This window comes from Myxine glutinosa, chromosome 8 (genome assembly GCF_964187855.1).
Source record: "Myxine glutinosa chromosome 8, kmMyxGlut1.1, whole genome shotgun sequence".
NCBI lineage: Eukaryota > Metazoa > Chordata > Myxini > Myxiniformes > Myxinidae > Myxine > Myxine glutinosa.
Window position 1 is genome coordinate 9,251,776 of NC_136268.1, and position 23,512 is coordinate 9,275,287.

The 23,512-nt window shown below is 46.3% G+C and overlaps 1 protein-coding gene across 5 annotated transcripts in view; it reads right to left on the reverse strand.

The window, feature by feature from the left end:
- Nucleotides 1–405: 405 nt before the first annotated feature.
- The window catches only part of LOC137432218 (RNA-binding protein Musashi homolog 2), a 249,447-nt gene continuing 226,340 nt past the window's right edge, over nucleotides 406–23,512 (reverse strand). For all 5 annotated transcript variants that reach the window (XM_068123945.2, XM_068123950.2, XM_068123946.2 and 2 more), the window contains exons 14-15: nucleotides 18,684–18,754; nucleotides 406–1,380 (exon numbers count right to left, since the gene is read on the reverse strand). In XM_068123945.2, the coding sequence (XP_067980046.1) occupies nucleotides 18,713–18,754 (42 nt within the window). In that variant the 3' untranslated portion in view covers nucleotides 406–1,380; nucleotides 18,684–18,712. The remainder of the gene's footprint in view (nucleotides 1,381–18,683; nucleotides 18,755–23,512) is intronic.

Sequence of the window (23,512 nt, forward strand, 5' to 3'; positions counted from 1 at the left end):
AAAGGATGGTCTGTCTGAAATTCCAGGACCAAGATGGAATGCAGAGTCATTTGCACCAGTTACGTCTCCCGACCTGACATGCAAGCACCTGCAGCTGAAACGAATCGAGCCAAATGCTGTCAATGCAGGGCTGTGAGAAAGCCATCAGTACAGCCCATAGACTGAGAAAGACCTTTCCTTCGTACCATGGCGGACAGCAGAGAGGAGAAAAACACACACACACACACGCACGCACGCACACACGCACGCACGCGCACGCACGCACACACGCACGCACGCACGCACGCACACACACACACACACACACACTCTCTCTCTCTCTCTCTCTGGATTTCACACACTTGCATCAGCCTAGCTGCTGTTGTATTTACATATACCACAGTGTATCTGCTAGACAAACACCTGTCAGTTTGGAAAATAGCCTTTTTTTTCTTAAAATCACCATCGGTATCATGATCATCATTATAACGATTCCAAAATCACATACATAGCTTGTTTACCACCAAAGCCTAATATTAGAAAGGGAAAGTTAACACTACCTATTTGCACTAGCTACTTTCAAACCCCACCCAACATCCCACACTCATCCCTGACTTAAATGCCAACTACTTCTCACTACTTCCACTACCTCCACTACCTGCTCTACCTACAACTGTTGCCAAAGCCATTTTCCTCCCACCCACATCCTCTTGCCTGATGTGGGCAGAGGAAGAGAGAGGAGGAAACAAACTTCCCCAAAACACACAACGTGTCCACTGGGCAAGAACATTACAACGATAAAGGATAGGGGAAGCAAGGTGGAAAGGAGTGATCAGGTAAAACAAAAAAGGGGGGTGGCACGGGAGAGGGTGTGGGGAAAATGGGGGGAAAAAACAACCCCACAGCAAAAAGTCTATACAACTGAAATGTCAATGTTAAAATGCTTAAAGCAGATTTTAAAAGAAAATAAACAAACTAGAGATTCTAAATTAGCCCTACTCTAAAACATGGTAAGTTAATAAAAAGCATTAAGGGAAACAGCGAGAACACAAAACAGGGGTAAAATATTAAAAGAGCCAGAACTGGAAAGCATCCAGAACACGGTCAAAAACGTGAGAAATTAAAAGATGTCGTTTGGGAATATATATATATATATATAAAAACAACAATAATACAAATGGAGAGAATTCAGAGGTGAAGCAAGATGGCTGCTTGTGCGTGGGTGCCTGGCGGGTGAGTGCGCCAGTGTGGCTGTATCTGCTGGTGATGCTCTTTAGTGCTTTGACACCACTGGAGTAAGGATCATCGGTAAGGAGAGGGTGTCAAGAAGGTGGTTGACCGTCTGACCCATTTTCACCTCTCCCTTGCCCACACTCCCCATGCTCCATTGCTCTCCGGTGCCTGCAAAGTAGTAACAACGTTTTTAGTCAGCAGGTAATACTTCCCTGATACAGCAGGACAGACACAATGGACAATTAAGGTCAAAGCTACACCTTTGTCATGTCTACCACTTTGCTGGCAAGTGCGGACAAACATCAACTATGCCACTATCGGATCTATGACTGTAGTTTTTGCAAATTACAAAATTGGATTTTTCTCTCTCCCAACTTGCCTGCATATTGCAGCCAATCAAAGACCACACAAGGCAGTCTGTGACTGTCTCCACAGAAAGAACCAGGAAACTAAAGAAAGCCAAGTTAGTGTTTTGTTTTTCTTGTCCTCACCCCTTCCAATCTCCCCCTCTTCCTCAGTTAGGTCAATGTGGGTAGTGCTGCCTTTTAATTCCCATCTTAATTTGCCATGAGGGTATTATGAGCATAAGAGTTGTCTCCGGATGTTAACCAGTTTCAGTGAATGCTTGGTGCAGGAAAATGGGCGAGCAAGAAAGGTTAGGGGCAACATCGTTTCCAAGATGGTGGTGAGACCAAGGAGAGCGAGTGGAGGGTTTGTTTTTCATAGTCCAGGTGTAAACCTTGCGTCTCGGTAATCATGGGCATAATAAAATGGCATAACGATTAATAACATAATACCACAGAAGCTTTCACTGAAACAATTAGCAAATGACAGGAAACTGCAGCGGCACGTAGATGGGCAGAACAGAGAATGAGACCAACTGTGATTGGATCCGTCCCCAATGACGTAACTATACAAGTCGGTGAACTTTCTCTTTGCTCCGTCCCACTTGCAACTCAAAATTGACATATTCCCCAGACCATCTCCTGCAGCTCTGCAACACCAACCGGTCTGAACAACGACAAACCTCGCTCTGCTCTGTCAATGTTTAATATGGGTTCCCCAAACATGCTCCGTTTCCAGAATGTCCAGGATCCCAGGCCAGTGACATTATCCAGTACTAGGGCATGCCCGTACTATATCTATATCTAAAATTATATCCCCCCCTCTATTTACATGAAATGGTTTGGTCCATGAAATGTTTTGGTCCATTCGCAACGCCAAAGCGAACGGCGAACGCTTTACATGAAATGGTTTGGTGCATGAAATGTTTTGGTCCATTCGCAACGCCAAAGCGAACGGCGAACGGCTTGCGAGTACAGTGACAATCCCCCCGGGGTTTTTATTAGTTTTAAAACATAGTTTAACGCCAACATAGCGCCAACATAGTTTGCAAACGTGAAATAAATGAATACGCTCTCAAATGTGCCATCCGAGGCAGAGTGTGTCCGCCACGTTCGGCACACGCGATAGCTCGCTGCTCTCTGATTGGTTGAATCGTTTTTTGGACATAGCTCGGTAAGTAATTGTCCGATTAATATGAAACCTTGAAAAGGCACATCCTCGGGTCCCCAGCAATATACCTGGCAAGTTTAAAGTATATCGGACCCGTGGTTGTCGAGAAACAGCGGTCACAGACAAACAAACGTACAAACGTACAAACAAACACACAGAGATTACTGGAATTATAGATAGATGTCATTGCTGCCTGGCCAATGGCCTTTAACTAGCAGTCTTTTGGGCAATGGTGGTCTGGTGAGGCCTTGCATGATTGCCTAACCCTTTACGGCATGCTCCAGGAACGGCTGTGTGTGGTCCGTCATTTTTGTACTGCATTTCTATTTGCACCGTTTTAGCTTCCACATCCTCGTCTGCTGGGTCTACTGTAATCTTAGAACATTTTAGAACTACACGATACAAATAGTCTAACCCTTAAACACTCAGAAATTCAAAAATTACTAACTCAATAAAAACTGTATCAAAAACCCATTTATTCTAAACACAGCAAACAAATAATGAAAAAAAAAAGGAAAATTAAATACAAATCTCGTTTTTACAACAGCACCAATCAATGACTTTTCAACAAGGAAATACAAGATAAGAGGAGTTTCAAACATTGCCCACAATGGTGAAAATACACCAGTCCAGTAGAAGCCAAGGCAGATCACACTCCATCTGTATCTTTCAGTTAAGTCTCAATTCCCCAAAACCACATTAACACCGTATCCTCGTCCTCTTTGTTCCCCCAATTCTGCTCGTACCCTGTCTCATCACAAGAAACACTACAAAACAATCACAAGGACGCAAGTTGCTTTCTTTAAATGGATAACCAATCCTATGCGGGTAGCCTTGCCTTATTCAAAAATACCTGTGACCTTTGCATGTCTATCCTCATACATGCTCACTTGTGTTACGGATTCGGCACTTATTATTATTGCTGTTATTATTATTATTGTGGGTTCTAAGTATTATGGGTATTGTGCTTAAGGGAAATGGTTATTGTGGTTAAAAGCGCTCATGGTAAAAATGAGACAGGAAATCGGATCGTGACCCGGAAGAGAAAAAGAGCTGAGAAGAAGAAGACGTAAGGACAGTGAAAGACGTGCCTTGAAGCTCTGTACGGAGCGTGGTTGAGCGAACGTCGCGAGTGGACTTTGAGTCCTTGAAAGGAAGTTCGAGCGATAGGTCATATCGCCGGAGTATTGTGGAGCCTGCGTAGACGGGTATCGGCATTGAGATTCCGGAGAATCCTTGCCTAGAAGCTCCGGCTCGAGTGAGGGCCGTCCGCCATTTCGCCCCGCGCGCTACCTTCATCGGAAAAGGTTTTTGTCGCGTCGGTTGGGCTTATCCTCCGGTGGTTTGCCAGGGACAGCTGTGCAATAAAGCGGCGTCTGAAGATTGCACTGCGGTTCGCTGATTGAACGGTGCGGTGCAGGTGCACGTCTGGATCGCGTCTTTGGGAGTTCTCTTTCTACCGCAAGTTTGCTGGGTGTTGGACCACGTGACTTCTGTGTCGCTTCGACCGTCTACGCCTCGGTTGCCCTTGATCGGACATTGTTCCAATGATCGCCGGAGCGCATCAACTTTGCCTTGGAGGGTTATAGAGACATTGAGGAGGGCTCGGTTCCATTTCCTGGGAGTGCCGTGAGTTTGGGGTTACCATCTTAAGATATTGATTGTAGGGTTGATTGCCACCATTGTTGTATGGTTCTTTTTGTGTGCTTTTAATATAATATTTGTGCATTGACAACCAAGGGTGTGGTTTCCTTATTGATTTGGATTGTTTCCTTTGATGGTTTCATGGATGGTTTCATTAGTGATTGATTTCAACACGGAATAACATCTATATCTTTCTGCCGGGGTTCCTCTCGGGGTTCGGAGGTTACCGAGACCAGGAGATTGCAGAGGACCCCGTAACACTTGTCTGTCATTATTCTGGCAATCTCCATTCTCCAAGACCTGGTGACAAATTGTTCCATCTGCCTCCAACCAACACTTATCTACCATTCCAAAATCTTACTTCATATGATTCTATCAAAGACAAAGCCAAATGTATGAATTCCTACTTTGGGTTTGAACTGGTGCTTTCCCCAATACAGGATAACGATTCCAAATGTACATAATTGCCTCTTTAGCACAGATGTGGTGACACCAAGCTGTTTTTGAACTTTATTGCCAATCTTATGTAAACTTTGGAAAGTATTGCAATCTGTCTGGGCCTCAGCCTACAGTCACACCGAGCGATCTCGCCCCAAGATGCAACTGAGAAATCTTATTGGCTGGTGTCAAATAAAACCTTCAAACGGCCAGGTAGCCTTCGCATGCTAACTAATGTTTCTTTCCAAGATGGCTTCCCCCACTCTCGTAAATCAACGTGTGGCTCTCAATGGGATCCTCTAATCGCTCCCTGTCAAGGCTGGAGTACCTCAAGTCTTGGGCCCAGTCCTGTTCCTAATCGTTATCATCGCTCTTTCTTACTCTCTGGAAAATCCTCTTTATCTCTTTGATGATGACTCCACCATCTGCGTAGCATTTCCCATCCCTCCGATAGGCAAGTAGCAGCCAAGTAGCAGCTCTTACCTCTCTGCAAACCTTGATGGAATCACGAGTTGGTCCGACACTAGGAATGTCTTTCAATCTTGACACGTCTCACACGGATTGGCCATACTCTGTCCCTCCAGAAGGACCATCTGGCGAGCTCTTCCATCTACTTTCTTAACAAACCTCTCAAAGAAGTTCAGTCACTCAAACTTTTGTTTCTCACAATCAGCAATAATCTTTCTTGGGCAAACCACATATATACGTTGGCCTCCAAAGGACTCAGACTGGGCATCCTCCATCATGCAAAGTATTTTCTTGGAAGATCTGAACTTTTATCTCCCTACAAAGCTTTCATAAGCAGCTTGATGGAATACTGCTCTCCCCTTTGGGAAGGCACCGCTGTCTCATACCTTGCTCAGTTTGAGGCCATGGAAACCAAGGTCTACAAAAGCATTGGTATCATCACATTAGACATATACTTTCACATCACAAACAGGATGGTAGTCTCGGTCTTGCAACCGCTGCTCTTTCTGTGTTCTGCCCACACCCTCATTGCCACTGTTCTTTTCGTTCCGTTATATCCTGGCCCTACTGTGTTCTACCTCCACCTCCCCTCACCCCTTATTACCATGGATCCTGATAAAACAAGAGGGAAGAAGAGGGGTGGAGGGAGGAAATAAAATCACAGCGGTAAAGTAAAAAGAAACTCTGACCACCAGAAAATGGCACCTCCCTGCCCCATTGGTGTGGTGTCCTTGATCGAGCTTTCAGGAAGCCGGACCAACCCTCTTGGACATTGAGCAGCTTGTATTCGCCTCCTCTGCAAACCGGATGCTCCCAGGACAAGACCGTAATAAGGGCTCGGCTCGGCAGGGTGAGGAAATGCGGAGGGATGCTTTGCAGACACCAGATCTCCTTCCTCTCTCAACATCCATCGTCCCCACTTTTATTGGCATAGTTCATAGCATGCCGGAAGGACTGAACAAACTCCATCTCACCGGTATCGCTCACGGGCGTGGTGGTCGCCGCTGAGGCACCCTTTTTAATGAATAAAACAAGAATAACAGGAGGTGGGGAAAAAGGGGTACAAGATCCGTGGGATACATGGCTTCTACTCCATACCAATTATGAACTGACCCACGTGCGCACATCCACAAAGTACGTACATAGGTGGGACAATATTTACAGGATCTGCCATGATCTGCCATGATCTTTCTTGGGAAAACTACATTTCCAAGCTGGCCTCCAAAGCCAGTCGCCGACTGGGCATCCTCCGTCATGCGAAGTCCTTCCTAGGCACACCTGAGCTCCTCACCACATACAAGGCTTTCATCCGCAGCTCAATGGAATACTGTTCTCCCCTATGGGCCGGTGCTCCTGCCTCACACTTAGCTCGGCTTCACGCTGTTGAAACCAAAGCTTTCAGAATCATTGGAATCTGCCGTGATGAAGCTATCTCCGAGGGCCTTTCACTCACTCACCGCAGGCAGGTAGGTGGTCTTTCTGTCTTCTACCGACTCCTCTCTGGCCTTGCTACCCCAGCTCTCTCTGTGCTTTGTCCCCCAAATATTCCTACAGGTCGCACAAGATCTGCCAGCAACCCTCTGATGGTTAAACTGCCGAAATCTCGGCTCTCTGCTCACCTTCACTCTTTCATTCCTCTTTTCTCCCGCCTCTGGAACGAACTCCCACACTCCCTTCAATCCCACTCCTCCCTCCAGGTCTTTAAAACAGCTGTTCACCACCATCTCTTATCTTCCCCCATCCAAAACCTTGATCTTTTCTACACCCGCTAATTCACCCCAGATCCACCTTGTTTGAAATTCCAACTTCTTTCCTGGAAGTCCTGGCAGTGTCCATATGTTTTATACCTCTCCCACCCCCCTTCCCATGCCCCCCCCCAAAGCCCTCTCCCTCCAACAGATATCTCGATGTCCCTGCTCTCAAATGTTGTGTTTGTGTCCTTCCCCCTCTCTCCCCATCTTGTCTACCGCTCCCCATGTTATATGTTTTATGTGTCGGTTTGTCTTTCTGTGTGATTAATGTTCGCTCTTTCACGAGCCTCGATCTTGTATACAACAACAACAAAAAAAAAAATCACAAATACATAATGGAGGTCACCATTCCTTCCCATGCACGTTTCATTGTTAATACCACAACCTTGACCAAGTCAATCATCTGTGTTTAGAGTTGCAACATTGTCAAGTGCACTTCAAGAAATGACCGAAAGGAATGAATGAAAGACAAATCAAAGCTGCAGGAGAGATACTCTACATCAAAATACTGTGACGGTTCTGTGAAACCATCATTCCCCAGGCAATGGCAACCACCATATAGGTCCCGAGTTAGTTATTACATTAGTGATCGTTCAGCTAGTGCTCCCCTTTTGTGTAGTGGGTTTATTGGGTGAATATGCATTGTGTGGGATTCGTGAGGTTCTTCCCTTTATCTCCCCATTTCAGTACAAGTAAACTCATACACAAGCACGCGACAACTCAACCTAACCCACAACACCTGTGCCCCTCAACCTCATTTGAATGAACAACCATCAACCTCATTCAGAATACAACTGCCACATTACTTTAACACTCCTCCTACAACCACTACAATAACCACACTACACTAATAAAATCATAAAAACACATTTATCATCACTCCACCTCATTAGAACATTATACAAGCTCGCTATACACATTCTCCATTGCGCCACAACCACAACGACTTAACTACAGCTCACCCGCCAAGCTGCCTCTACCGCTGCCTCAACCACAGTCACCACACAGCCTCAGCAATAGCTGCCGCCACCTTTGGAGCGACGAGAACGATGGCACAATGCCCCGGAAATGGACGCTTAACCCTCCCTCTTCAGACCATTGACAGCACGAGAAGCGCAAATGTGCGCTAATCAGACATTAGCAACTCATGAACATCCCTGACACTCCGCTTAACTTGAAGAGCCAATTAGGCTTCCGGTGCACGTTCACACTCGGAAAGCGCAGCAAAAGACGCCAGCTCCATGTTAAGTGCAAAGCTCTGAAGCATGGCCTGTCCGTGAGGTAATGACGGCGCATTTTCGTGACTGAACTCATGTGGGCGGAGCTGGCACTGGAGAAATCGGGTGTGCACCAATGGGCATGCCACAAATCCGATGAAGCACACCTAACGACTCTCTTGATCTGCACCAAAGCTCCGCTCCTGCCAAGCAGCTATTTAAGCAGTACGTACCGGACCCGGATGTGAGAAAGGATCTTTTGGCTTGGTCGGTGGTGCACTGAGAAAGGTGGGTAGGAGCTGGTGAAACGGAGTTGGAGCTGTGAAACAGCGTTTGCGGGACGGAGTGCTGGGCGAGCGAGTGATTCAGGCGCCGTGCAAGGCGCATTCACTCAGGAAAGGCCAATTATCGCCACACACTTTAAGTCACCCGAGCACCTCACATTAAGTAATCTGCCTTCTCACACACCCTTTTCCTTTTCTGATCATCGACTCTGGACGCAAGGAGATCAACAACTACACAGCCACAAACCATTCTTTTTAGAGCGACCTCAAAGATACACTCCTCTTTTCCAGATTCCTCCTCGCACCTCACCTGCACCCCCCATTCGCACATCTTCAATATGCACATAAGACACCAAACCAGTAGTCCTCCTTTTTACCCCCTCCCTCAGTGAATGGGAATCGCGAGCTCGTCGGCCCCTGCACGGTGAGCATAAAGGTTGCAGCAAACTGGAGCTGCTCTATCTCTCTTGCTTTATCTACCCTTCTGCAGATGATTCTGAATGGGCACCTTTGTAATGTGTTAAATAGGTAAGTGGTATAAGCTAGACAGATCTGTGTAAATCTGCTCTTTGTCTATATCCTTTTTGCTTGTACATTGAAATGGATTGCACTTTGAATTACTTGCACCTGGTGTTGGACTAGCGGCTAGGGTGCCAGCTTAGGATCCTAGGATCCTGTGTTCGAATCCCGGTCGATCGCTGAATTAACGCCAGGGGGGTTGACTCAGCCTGTCATCCTTCCGAGGTCGGCAAATTGAGTACCAGTTCACTGGTAATTCCCTGCTTGTTGTAAAAGGCGACAAAAAGGGTTGGCGGCAGGAAGGGCATCCGGCCGTAAAACATTGCTTCAAAAAGGGGACCAACAAAAACAACAACAACCACAGTGCCCGAAAAAGGCCAACCCCCGCTTTGCGGGGAAAAATGGCCTCTAAAGGTGTTTTTTAAATTTAATTACTTGCACATTAGCCCACCGGCGTAGTTTGGGGTGGGCGGGGGAAGTGGGGGGAAGGAAGGCCCCGAGGGGGGGGGGGGCCCAATGCCCCCACATTTCTTTCTTTCTTTTTTTCTGTAGTTTATAATCAATGCCCGGTGTGTACCCCGGTTTAGAATAGGTACACCGTATCCTTGCGTATCGTAAGAGGCGACTAAAAGGGTTGGCGCCAGGAAGGGCATCCGGCCATAAAGACATTGCCTCAAAAAGAGAACCATGACAATTACAACTATATATGGGCAGGGTACAGCTCGAAGTACCCCGTGGACGACCCCACTCCCTCTCGTCAAAACTCTAGGTGGGGAACCCGATCGAAGCAAGGGTGGAAATCACTCCATTTATGACGACGAAAAGTTTGATGTCCGACGTGGAGATCGGTTTCTGAGGTTTGGGACATGGAATATAGGGACAATGACAGGGAGATCAAGAGAAGTGGTGGAAGTATTGGTCAGAAGAAGAGTGGACATATGTTGTGTGCAGGAGACGAGATGGAAGGGAAGTGGTGTGAGAATAGTGAATGGTAGGCAGGGACAGAAATACAAGTTTGTGTGGCAAGGGTGCCCAGAAGGCGTGAATGGTGTTGGTGTCCTGTTTTCTGAGGAGTTTGTAGACAGTGTGGTGAGTGTGACTAGAGTGAGTGAAAGGTTGATGATGGTGAAAATGATTATTGGAAAGCTCTTGGTAAACGTCATCTCGGGATATGCTCCGCAGATTGGTCGGAGCGATGAAGAGAAGGACAAGTTCTGGTGTGCGATAGAGAAGCTGATGGAAAACGTGAAAGATGAGGAAGTTGTTGTGGTAGGAGGAGACCTAAATGGACATGTGGGAAGGAGTATGGACGGTTTTGAGGGAGTTCATGGGGGTTACGGATATGGTGTGAGAAATGGAGAAGGTGAAAGGATTTTGGAGTTTGCTGATGGAGCTGATTTGTTGATTTGTAATAGTCAGTTCCAGAAAGAGGATAATAAGCTTGTGACATACACGTCAGGTGGGTCGACGACAACCGTTGACTACCTGCTGGTGCGTAGGCGAGATAGGGGGCTCCTCCAGGACACAAAGGTGATCCCTGGGGAGGAGGCTGTTTCACAGCACCACTTGGTTGTCTGCGACATAAGGGTGAAATGTGCGAGGAGAGCTCGGCGGGTAAAGTACCAACCGAGAATGAAGGTGTGGAGGTTGAAAGAGGTGACAGTAAGGGAGGCATTAAAAGAGAGGCTGAGTATGGTAGAGGATGATGTGGTTGAGCTTGAAAGTGGTTGGATGTCAATTAAAGATAGTCTGTTGGGAGCCGTTGGTGAGGTATGTGGATGGACAAAAGGACCACCGAGGCACTCGGAAACATGGTGGTGGGATGATGAAGTTGGAAAGTAGATTGACGAGAAGAGGAAGAAGTTCAAGGAGTGGCAGAAGGCGAAGGGTATGGGTGCAGAAAAGGCTGAGCATGAAAGTTATAAGGCAGCCAAGAAGGCTGCAAAGAAAGAGGTAGCAAAGGTGCAGGAGGCATGTCGGAAAATGTTTGGAGAACGCTTGGATTTGGAAGAGGGTCAGAGAGCGCGGAATTCAGGATTGCAAAGCAGATGGCGAAAGAGAGGTGTGATGTGATGGGGGTGAGTTGCTTGAAGGATGAAGTGGGACAAATCGTTGTGGACCCAGATGGAATTAAAGGAAGATGGAAGAGATATATGGAAATACTGTTGAATGCAGAGAATGAATGGGATGGCAACAAAGAGAGTAACCCAGTTTTCAGACCGGCAAAGAAGATAACCGAGAAGGAAGTTGAGGAAGTGATAAAAGCAATAGAACCACCTTTAGAGGCCATTTTTCCCCGCAGAGCAGGGGTTGGCCTTTTTTGGGCACCATGGTCCCCTTTTTGAAGCAATGTTTTATGGCCGGATGCCCTTCCTGCCGCCAACCCTGTTAGTCGCCTCTTGCAACACAACCTTGCAAGCGATAAAAGCAATGAAGAGTAGAAAAGCGGGAGGGCCGATGGAAGTTGTGGGAGATATGTTGAAGGCAGCAGGAAATTGGGGTGTGAAGAGAATGACTTGTGGTGTGAAGAGAAGATCTGGTGTGAAGAGATCTGCAATCTGGTGGTGAAAGGCCGCATTCCAGTGGATTGGGAACCGAGTACCCTCGTCCCTCGATACAAGGGGAAAGGTGACCCTCTGGACTGTGGCTCGTATCGAGCGATAAAGTTATTGGAGCATGGAATGAAGGTATTGGAAAGGGTGTTGGAGAGGAGGATAAGTAAGAAAGTGAAGATTGACGAAATGCAGTTTGGATTTATGCCAGGAAGAGGAATGACAGACGTGCTTTTCATTGTGAGGCAGTTGCAGGAGAAGTACATGGAGAAGAGGAAGAAGTTGTTTCTTGGGTTTGTTGATCTGGAGAAAGCATTCGATAGGGTTCCACGCGAAGTAGTGACATGGGCATTGAGGAAGTTAGGAGTGGAGGAATGGTTGATCAAAGTAGTGATGGCAATGTACGAGAGAGCGCGTACAGCTGTAAGGATGAAGGACGGGAACAGTGGTGAGTTTGAGGTGAAGGTGGGAGTGCATCAGGGGTCGGTACTAAGTCCACTACTATTTGTAGCTGTGATGGAGGTGCTGGCTCGGAACGTAAAGGAGGGTTTACCGTGGGAGTTGTTGTATGCAGATGATCTGGTGTTGATTGCAGAAAGTATGGATGGACTGAAGGAGAAGATGAACAAGTGGAAGGAATGTATGGAGACAAAAGGTCTGAAGGTGAATATCGGAAAAAACGAAGGTGATGGCAAGTGGTAAAGCATCTGGAGAGGTGGAAAGAACTGGGAAGTGGCTGTGTGCTGTGTGCAGGAAGGGTGTCGGAGTGAATTCCATTCAATGTACAATGTGCGCTGAGTGGGCTCATCAAAAATGTCGTGGTTTGAGAAGGTCATTAACCAGTGTGACAGCTACATTCAAGTGTAAGGTGTGCACAGAGGGAGCTGCAGATGGAGGAAATGCTGATTTGGATCTTGGAGACTGGAAGGTGTGAAAACATTTTGTTACCTCGGAGACATGCTGAATGGAGAAGGTGGATCAGACTCGGCAACGGTTGCTCGAGTGAGATGTGCATGGAAGAGGTTTCGGGAACTGAGTGGCGTGCTGACGAGGAGGGGAGTGTCGTTGAAGCTGAAGGGAAAGGTGTATGCTGCATGTGTGAGAAGTGTTATGATTTATGGGAGCGAGACATGGGTAACTAGAACGGGCACTCGGTAGAGCGCATACCTTCGCCGCAGCTACTGTTCTGTACTGTACTAAAATACGATTTTGACCTTTTCGTGACCTTGACCTTGACCTTTGACCCGATTGCTCCCAAAATCTAATCAAATGTGTCCCGTATAATAACCAATCATCCCACCAAATTTCATGCAATTCGGTTGAATACATTTTGAGTTATGCGAATAACATACACACACACACACACACAGACATACAAATAAATACACAGCGATCAAAACATAACCTTCCGCTTTTGCGAAGGTAATGAATGTAGAGCAGCAGCGAAGGCTGGAAAGGGTGGAAATGCGAATGGTTCAGTGGATGTGTGGAGTATCGTTGAGAGAGAGGAAGACAAATGATGAATTGCAAAAGATGTTGGGAATAGAGCCTGTGATGGATGCTGTGAAGAGAAACAGTTTGAGATGGTTTGGTCATGTGTTGAGGAAGGATGAAAGTGACTGGTTGAGAATGAATGAATGAATGAATGTAGAAGGAAGTAGAGGACGGGGAAGACCGAGAAAGACTTGGCTGAAGATGGTCGAAGAAGAAATGCGGGCAAGGGGGTTAACAAGGGGAGATGCAAAAAATAGGGCAAAATGGAGAAGATTGTCATGGGGACCGCAAGACTAACCCCCGCTCTTGTCGGAAAAATGGCCTTAAAATGCCTGTTGTTGTAGTTTACAATCAAGATAAAACATCCCTTTTTTAAACGTGAGTAACAATAGTGAACGTAAACTGTATTTGTGACTAGCAGAATTACCCGGCATTGCCGGGCGGGGGAGGGGAGGGGGAGGGGGAAGGGGAGGGGAGGGGAACGGGGGGAGAGCGAGCCCCCTTGGTAAAGCGAGCGATTTTTTTTTCATAGCGTCATAGCGTCATAGCGTTCATAGCGTCATAGCGTTCATAGCGTCATATTGTTCATAGCGTCATAGCGATTTTTTTTTTCATAGCGTCAGCGTCATATCGTTCATAGCGTCATAGCGTTCATAGCGTTTCATAGCGTGTCATAGCGTCATATCGTTCATAGCGTTCATAGCGTTTGATAGCGTCATAGCGATTTTTTTTTTCATAGCGTCATAGCGTTCATAGCTTCATAGCGTCATCACGTGATCGCTCTGAGCGAATCAGCGCCCACCTGCTCTGATTCCGTTGATTCCGTGCGCTGAGGTAAATATGAATAAAAAATATGGATCGTCAAATATTTTGAGTTCGGCCATGTTCGTCCCAGGCTCAATGGCCATGTCTGTGCCAAATATCAAGCACGTAAGCCTCTCCGTTTAGGAGTCTATCGGTAACATTACACACACACACACACACACACACACACACACACACACACACACACACACACACACACACACACACACACACACACACACACACACACACACACACTGTGTTTTATATATATAGATTCCACGTACACTGTAACTACACTAAAACGATAATTTTGGAAGTCAGACCTAGCTACCCATTATTAATATTAAGCCCTTGCCTCCACAAATAGAGAAGACAAACTACACCTATGCATTAGCCTGGTGTTGGCTTAATGGTTAGGGAGCTGGCTTGGATCCTAGGATCCTGAGATTGAATCCCAGTCGGTCGTTGAATTAACGCCAGGTAGTCAGGGCCCTTTGGGATATTTTGGGGCCGTTTGGTTCAAATTCTTCCAAAAGCACCAAATTTGGCCCAGATGTTGCCCATGCCATACTCTTTCAATTTTTGACGGGCGCCAAGACGGGCGGCTCACCCCCCCCCCCCCGGGGGCCCCATATTGGCGAAATACTAAATGGCCGCCACCCGGATTAGAGGAAAATCAGTTAAATAACCAAAAGGGTTGGAATCATGTATGATACCACTTTTCAGGGGTTTTCGAGGTCGAGGAATCCAATTATGATGTTATTTTGATGATTCGAGGTCAAGGTCAACCCTCAAGGTCATCTTAAAGGTCATTTTTGAGTCAAACATGTCGGTTTTTGAGTTTTTTGTCAAGATTTACGCGAGGTTCACCATTTTATGTTTCTGGGTTGGGTAATCGAACTCTGACCTTATTTTTGACAATTAGAGGAAATATTTACATGTCTATTTCCTAATTTTCAGGCATATGCAGTTCATCAGTCTAATTACAAAGGTACGGATTTTGATGTTTTATGAACTGTATGCCATATCCTTGTGTTTAATTTTTGTGCGATCATGATCCGGGTTCATGTATACATGATTGTATACATGTCATAAATATGACGTCATAGGTCATGTGACCTGGCGGCCATATTGGATTTTATGAAAACCTTAAAAATGGATCCCTGCCTTCATTTTTCGATCGATTCATTTTGAACTTTGACCACTTACAGTACGCCATGTGATTGGATGCATATCCTAATTATGACGTCATAGGTCAGGTGACATGGCGGGATGGACCGATATGGTCCCCGGATCATACCGCCCTTGGCGCCCGTCAAAAATCGAAAGAGTATGGCATGGGCAACATCTGCGCCAAATTTGATGCTTTTGGAAGAATTTGAACCAAAATATCCCTAAGGGCCCTCCCTGACTAAGGGGGGTTGACTCAGCCTGTCATCCTTCTGAGGTCGGCAAATTGAGTACCAGCTGGCTGATAAATTGGGGCACTGCATCAGCGGCACTAATGCGCCTCCAGAGAAATGATGCAACCAGCAGCCACAGGCTGCATACCAAACAACAACAACAACGTGCACATTCACCCCTTGTACATTTTTTTTGCTCATCTTTTGACTGCATGTTCCATTCTTCATTGCCAAACATTTTGATTGCTCTACATTAAATTGCTTTGAACTGCACCATATGCTCCCCCGCGGCCCTGCAACTATAAACATAGGGGCAATACCTCCCCCCCCCGCGCTCACCTGGTCGAATAAACACTATACTGCACCGACTAAAGGTATTTTAAACCAATTTCAATGCTTGCTAGAAGACAGGGCAGCATGTAGAATCATACTAACATAATCATAAGACTTTAAACAAACAAATAACTAAATACCTATTTTGGGGGGCAACTCCCCCCCCCCCCTACCCTCCTCAGACCGCAATTTTTCCAATGCCTTGAACAAACATCGGTACATCACGGATGATGAAGGTTGTGGTGAAGTTTCATCAGAATAGCATGTGTAGTTTCTGAGAAGAAAGCAAATACCTATTTTGGGGGGTCAAACCTGAACCCAATTTGACCCCTCCCCCCCCCCCCCCACCACCCTCCCCAGACCGCAATTTTTTAAATGCCAGGAACAAACTTTGGTACATCACGGGTGATAAAGGTTGTGGTCAAGTCTCATCGAAATTGTGTGTGTAGTTTCAGAGAAGAAAGCAAATATCTATTTTGGGGGGTCAAACCTGAACCCAATTTGACCCCTCCCCCCCCCCCCCCGTCCGTATACCCCATTTGACTTTGATTTTCTTAGTGCCGTGAACAAACTTCAGTACATCACGGGTGATGAAGGTTGTGATAAAGTTTCATCGAAATAGTGTGTGTAGTTTCACAAGAAATAGCAAATTTCTATTTTGGGGGGTCGAACCTGGACCCGCTTTGACCCCTGGTAAACACCCTTAAACTTTAAAAAAAAAATTTTTTTTTTTTTTAATGACGTGAACAAACTTTTGTCACAACACAACAAAAAAAAATTGTGCCAAATTTGGTCGCAATCCCATCAGAGGTTTCGGAGAAGAGGTTTCAAGTGTTTACCGACGGACGGACTTACGGATGGACGGACTACGCGCCATCGCATAAGCTCCCTGAACTTCGTTCCAGGTGAGCTAATAATGACTATTGACCCGTGCTTGAAGTTCCATCCATGTTAGTTTGAGCTGTGAAGGCCACCAACTGACATTTTGTGTTCTGTGTGGCTTGATGTATTTTTGAATTTAATCATGACAATTTCCCACTTGAATTCCTCTTGCAAAGACCTCTGTTTCAAAGTAAACCTTTGGTCGTTTTGATGTACTTTACGCTTGTGTGTGTGATTATATTACTGCAACGGAACTTCAAACAGGCTGCGGTGCCTCAATCACAACAATCTACTCACAAGTGCTCATATGGGAGTGTGTGTGTGTGCCTGCGTGCTGATTAAGCACAACATATTATTCCGCCCCTCTCTGTCTCTCCCACCCCTCCTCTCTGTCTCTCTCCACCCCTCCTCTCTGTCTCTCCCCACCCCTCCTCTCTATCTCTCCCCACCCCTCCTCTCTGTCTCTCCCCACCCCTCCTCTCTGTCTCTCCCCACCCCTCCTCTCTGTCTCTCCCCACCCCTCCTCTCTGTCTCTCCCCACCCCTCCTCTCTGTCTCTCCCCACCCTTCCTCTCTGTCTCTCCCCACCTCTCCTCTCTGTCTCTCCCCACCCCTCCTCTCTGTCTCTCGCCACCCCTCCTCTCTGTCTCTCCCCTACACCTCTTATCTCTGTCTCTCCCCTACACCTCTTATCTTTCTCTCTCCCTCACCCTCCCCTCCCTTCTCTGTCTGCCCTCCCCTTTCCTCTCCTCTCTCTCCCCTCTGGCTCTCTACCACCCATCTCTGTCTCTCCACCAACCCACCCTCTCTCTCTCTCCCACCCACTCCTCTCACTCTCGCCCCCATCCCTCTCTCTACCAAAACTCCTCTATCTCTCCCCCACCCCTCCCTCTCTCGCCCCCATCCCTCTGTCACCCACAACTCCTCCATCTCTCCCCCCTCTCTGTCTTTGCCCCACCCCACTCTGTCTCTTCCCCACTCCTCTCTCAATATAACCATCACAAAGCGATTCTGTATTGCCCGGCAATGCCAGGTACCTTTGCTAGTTGTAAATAAAACCCCCGCTTGTTGACTTATGCTATCCAATCTGCTTTTCCTTCATTGGTCTAGCACTGTCTGCATATAGTGTTAGCCTGGGAGCTTTTAATTCCCCAACAAATTGTCTCTAATCTGCTTATCTGGTTTGCACTGGCAGTTTCACTCGGCTGCATCCCATTAAGATCTGAAGAGAAGACAAGATCAGTGCGTGCATAACCAAGGGCATGTTACCTGGCTATAAAACCACATGACCCCAGGTAAATGGTAATTAGATGTAGGACCTTGGGACATGTGGTCAAACAATTGGTGTTCGTGGTTGATTAGCAACCCGCCGGAGTGCGGAGTGATCCGTCCCCGGTGGCCTCAGGTGCGGTTAGTATAGGAGGAACCAAGGCACTCCCCCTCGATTCCAAAACCGTGGCTGTAACAGTACCATCATTAGTGAAGTATTCTCGACTTTGTCTGCACCATTTACCCCCTAATCAAAAAACATAAATACACCAGCATGTAAAGCAAAATAAATCAGAAGCGACTTTACCTGCTGGTTAATAGAATATATAATTGCTGAAATCATAAAAATGAGAAATGTCTCTTAGACTTAGAATGTCTTCCTTTCAATCCCTCTATGTTTATGGGATGGATTAATTTTGCTGTGGAGTACAATTGTGCTGCTGTGCAGATCCCACAGTAGATTGCGCCGGTAGTTATCTCGAAGTTGAGTGTTCGAAATATCATTCGAGGAGAGCGAGAGTTCTAAGCTACGATTACGAATTGTAAATTATCGTCAGAAGACGTGACAGGTACACATTTCCAATGTCTTGTCTTGTCACGTAATCACACAACAAAAATAGCGATCAAGAAACCACCAAAGCCCACAAAGCAGCAATCAAAATGCCACTCACATATATGCCATATTGGCAAATATCAGCTATGATTGCAAATTTATCAGTGCAATTTTTATTATTTTGGATAAGGGCCATCGCTATCATTGAGATTAAAAGCCATACCCTTCCTGGCGAAGTAACAACAAAGACACGTTACGCTAGTTTGTGGATGTGTTTGTTCCTCCCAAAATATTCCCTTGTGCTATTATTTAGCAGCAGATATAGGAGAAAAGGTGGTCGTACCTTTATGCAAGCTACAGCCTGCCAACTTTTCAATGGTATCCGTTTGTAAAAGCTGTGGCAATCAGAGGACCCTGTTACATGGGAAGGATAGGAAAGGGCGGAAAAAGGCAGCATTGTTGGTAAAAGCGATGTATTTTCAACGATCATCGTACAACAACAACAACAACATGCATTTTAAGGCCATTTTCCTTGCTAGAGCGGGGGGGGGGGGGGGGGGGGGGGGGTTAGCCTTGCGGTCCCCATGACACCTTCTCCATTTTGCCCTATTTTCTGCATCTCTCCTTGTTAATCCCATTGCCCGCATTTCTTCTTCCACCATCTTTAGCCAAGTCTTTCTCGGTCTTCCCCGTCCTCCACTTCCTTCTACATTAATTTCCATCACTCTTCTCAACCAGTCACTTTCATCCTTCCTCAACACATGACCAAACCATCTCAACCTGTTCCTTTTCACAGCATCAATCACAGGCAATATTCCCATCATCTTTCGCAATTCATCATTTGTCTTCCTCTCCCTCAACGATACTCCGCACATCCATCGAACCATTCGCATTTCCACCCTTTCCAGCCTTCGTTGCTGCTCTACGTTCATTACCCATGTCTCGCTCCCATAAATCATAACACTTCTCACACATGCAGCATACACCTTTCCATTCAGCTTCAGCGACACTCTCCTCCTCATCAGCACGCCACTCAGTTCCCGAAACTTCTTCCATGCACATCTCACTCGAGCAACCGTTGTCGAGTCTGATCCACCTTCTCCATTCAGCATGTCTCCGAGGTAGCAAAATGTTTGCACATCTCACTCGAGCAACCGTTGTCGAGTCTGATCCACCTTCTCCATTCAGCATGTCTCCGAGGTAGCAAAATGAGGTAGCAAAATGTTTTCACACCTTCCAGCTTCACGCCGTCTCCAAGATCCAACTCAACATTTCCTCCATCTGCAGCTCCCTCTGTGCACACCTTACATTTGAATGTAGCTGCCACACTGGTAAATGACCCTCTCAGACCACTACATTTTTGATGAACCCACTCAGCGCACATTGTACATTGAATGGAGTTCACTCCAACACCCTTCCTGCACACAGCACACGGCCACTTCCCAGTTCTTTCCACCTCACCACATGCTTTACCACTTGCCATCACCTTCGTCTTTCCGATATTCACCTTCAAACCTTTTGTCTCCATACATTCCTTCCACTTGTTCATCTTTTCCTTCAGTCCATCCATACTTTCTGCAATCAACACCAGATCATCTGCATACAACAACTCCCACGGTAAACCCTCCTTTACGTTCTAAGCCAGCACCTCCATCACAGCTACAAATAGTAGTGGACTTAGTACCGACCCCTGATGCACTCCCACCTTCACCTCAAACTCACCACTGTTCCCGTCCTTCGTACTTACAGCTGTGTGCGCTCTTTTGTACATTGCCATCACTACTCTGATCAACCATTCCCCCACTCCTAACTTCCTCAATGCCCATGTCAATACTTTGCGTGGAACCCTATCAAATGCTTTCTCCAGATCAACAACCGCAAAAAACAACTTCTTCCTCTTCTCCATGTACTTTTCCTGCAACTGCCTCACAATGAAAAGCACGTCTGTCGTTCTTCTTCTTGGCATAAATCCAAACTGCATTTCGTCGATCTTCACTTTCTTCCTTATCCTCCTCTCCAACACCCTTTCCAATACCTTCATTCCATGCTCCAATAACTTTATCGCTCGGTACGAGCCACACTCCAGAGGGTCACCTTTCCCGTTGTACAGAGGGACGAGGGTACTCAGTTCCCAATCCACTGGAATGCGGCCTTCTTTCACCACCAGATTACAGATCTCTGTCATTCTCTTCACACCCCAACTTCCTTCTGCCTTCAACATATCTCCCACAACTCCCGTCGGCCCTCCCGCTTTTCCACTCTTCATTGCTTTTATCGCTTCCTCAACTTCCTTCTCAGTTATCTTCTCTGCCGGTCCTAAAACTGGGTTACTCTCTATGTTGCCATCCCATTCATTCTCTGTATTCAACAGCATTTCCATATATCTTTTCCATCTTCCTTTAATTCCATCTGGGTCGACAACGATTTGTCCCACTTCATCCTTCAAGCAACTCACCCCCATCACATCACACCTCTCTTTCGCTATGTGCTTTGCAATCCTGAATACTGCTTTCTGACCCTCTTCCGAATCCAAGCGTTCTCCGAACATTTTCCTACATGCCTCCTGCGCCTTTGCTACCTCTTTCTTTGCAGCCTTCCTGGCTGCCTTATAACTTTCATGCTCTGCTGTTTCTGCTCCCGTACCCTTCGCCTTCTGCCACTCCTTGAACTTCTTCCTCTTCTCGTCAATCCTCTTTCCAACTTCATCATCCCACCACCATGTTTCCGAGTGCCTCGGTGGTCATTTTGTCCATCCACATACCTCACCAACGGCTCCCAACAGACTAGCTTTCATTGACATCCAACCACTTTGAAGCTCAACCACATCATCCTCTACCCTACTCAGCCTCTCTTTTAATGCCTCCCTTACTGTCACCTCTTTCAACCTCCACACCTTCATTCTCGGTTGGTACTTCACCCGCCGAGCTCTCCTCGCACCTTTCACCCTTATGTCGCAGACAACCAAGTGGTGCTGTGAAACAGCCTCCTCCCCCGGGATCACCTTTGTGTCCCGGAGGTGCCCCCTATCTCGCCTACGCACCATCAGGTAGTCAACGGTTGTCGTCGACCCACCTGACGTGTATGTAACAAGCTTATTATCCTCTTTCTGGAACTGAGTATTACAAATCAACAAATCAGCTCCATCAGCAAACTCCAAAATCCTTTCACCTTCTCCATTTCTCACACCATATCCGTAACCCCCATGAACTCCCTCAAAACCATCCATACTCCTTCCCACATGTCCATTCAGGTCTCCTCCCACCACAACAACTTCCTCATCTTTCACGTTTTCCATCAGCTTCTCTATCGCACACCAGAACGTGTCCTTCTCTTCATCGCTTCGACCAACCTGCGGAGCATATCCCGAGATGACGTTCACCAAGAGCTTTCCAATCATCATTTTCACCATCATCGACCTATCACTCACTCTAGTCACACTCACCACACTGTCTACAAACTCCTCAGAAAACAGGACACCAACACCATTCACGCCCTCCGGGCACCCTTGCCACACAAACTTGTATTTCTGTCCCTGCCTAGCCTTCACCATTCTCACACCACTTCCCTTCCATCTCGTCTCCTGCACACAACATATGCCCACTCTTCTTCTGACCAATACTTCCACCACTTCTCCTGATCTCCCTGTCATTGTCCCTACATTCCATGTCCCAAACCTCAGAAACCGATCTCCACTTCGGGCTGCACCCTGCCCATATGTAGTTGTAATTGTCATGGTTCTCTTTTTGAGGCAATGTTTTTTATGGCCAGATGCCCTTCCTGACGCCAAATCATCATGGTACAACACTTGTTAAAAGGAGGTCTACAATCCACAATCTACACAGAATATGTGCCCAATTGAAATTTCATATGTTGCCCACAAAATGAGCAAAAAATACAATTCTTAAATCAATGACTCTGTGGGCCTTGGAATGTATTTGCAACTTTATAGATTAAAAAATTAATGTTCAAACAAGTACAGGTACATTCAAAGTACACCGCCCCCATGCTAAATAAATAAACATCCTCCAGCATGGCATTGCCGGGGCGCCTTCGGTGCCCGGCGATACCGCCATTCAGCACATAGAGACAATACGGTATTGCGAGGGAGAGGTGTACAATAATTGATTGATTAATTACATAATTAAAATAAATAAATAATAATCATAAAATAATTTCTTAATCAATTGGCTAATATCATACCTCAACCACCAGTGTTTCATCTGAAGCCGTAACTTTGTGAAAATTAATTAAATGTCATTAATTGAAAAAATAAAATAATTAACTGATTAATTGATGAATCAATAAATAACGAATCGATTAATTGATTCATCAATAAATCAAAAAAATCCTTTATAGCCATATCAATTGGTCACTGCCATGTCCGAATATCAGCTTCCTCGCTCAAAAGGTGCCTGAGATATTTCCCAGATGAGAAAGAAAATAAATAAGTGATTAATAACGAAAATAAAGAAATAATAATCAGAAAATAATTAAATAACAAGCGTTACGCCTAGGTCCCCCGTCGGTGAAGTGATGCGAGTTGACAAAGTGGAAACCGCAAGGCGGCCATCTTGGATTTTGACGTGGCGACCCAATTTTCAATAGGGTTCTTCCTTATGCCTAGATACACCCACACACCAGATTATAAGTTGGTACTTCGCTTATTTTTCAAGATATTTCGCTCACAAGGTTCAGACATATATATGGTGGCGGCCATCATGGATTTTGACGTGGCAACCCAATTTTCAATAGCGTTCTTCCTTCTGCCTAGATACACCCACACACCAGATTAGAAGTTGGTACTTCACTTATTTTTCAAGATATTTCGCTCACAATGTTCAGACATATATATGGTGGTGGCCATCTTGGATTTTGACGTGGCGACCCAATTTTCAATAGCGTTCTTCCTTATGCCGAGATACACCCACACACCAAATTAGAAGTTGGTACTTCGCTTATTTTTCAATATATTCAGCTCACAAGGTTCAGACATACATGGCGGCGGCCATCTTGGATTTTGACGTGGGTTGTACCCACACACCAAATTCGAATGCGGTCCTTCGCTTACGCATGCACGCACGCACGGACGGACGGACGGACGGACACACAGACGGAGGGGAAAACCATCGTCCCCCTTTCGCTCCGCGGTGCGACGGGGGACAATTAATCAAT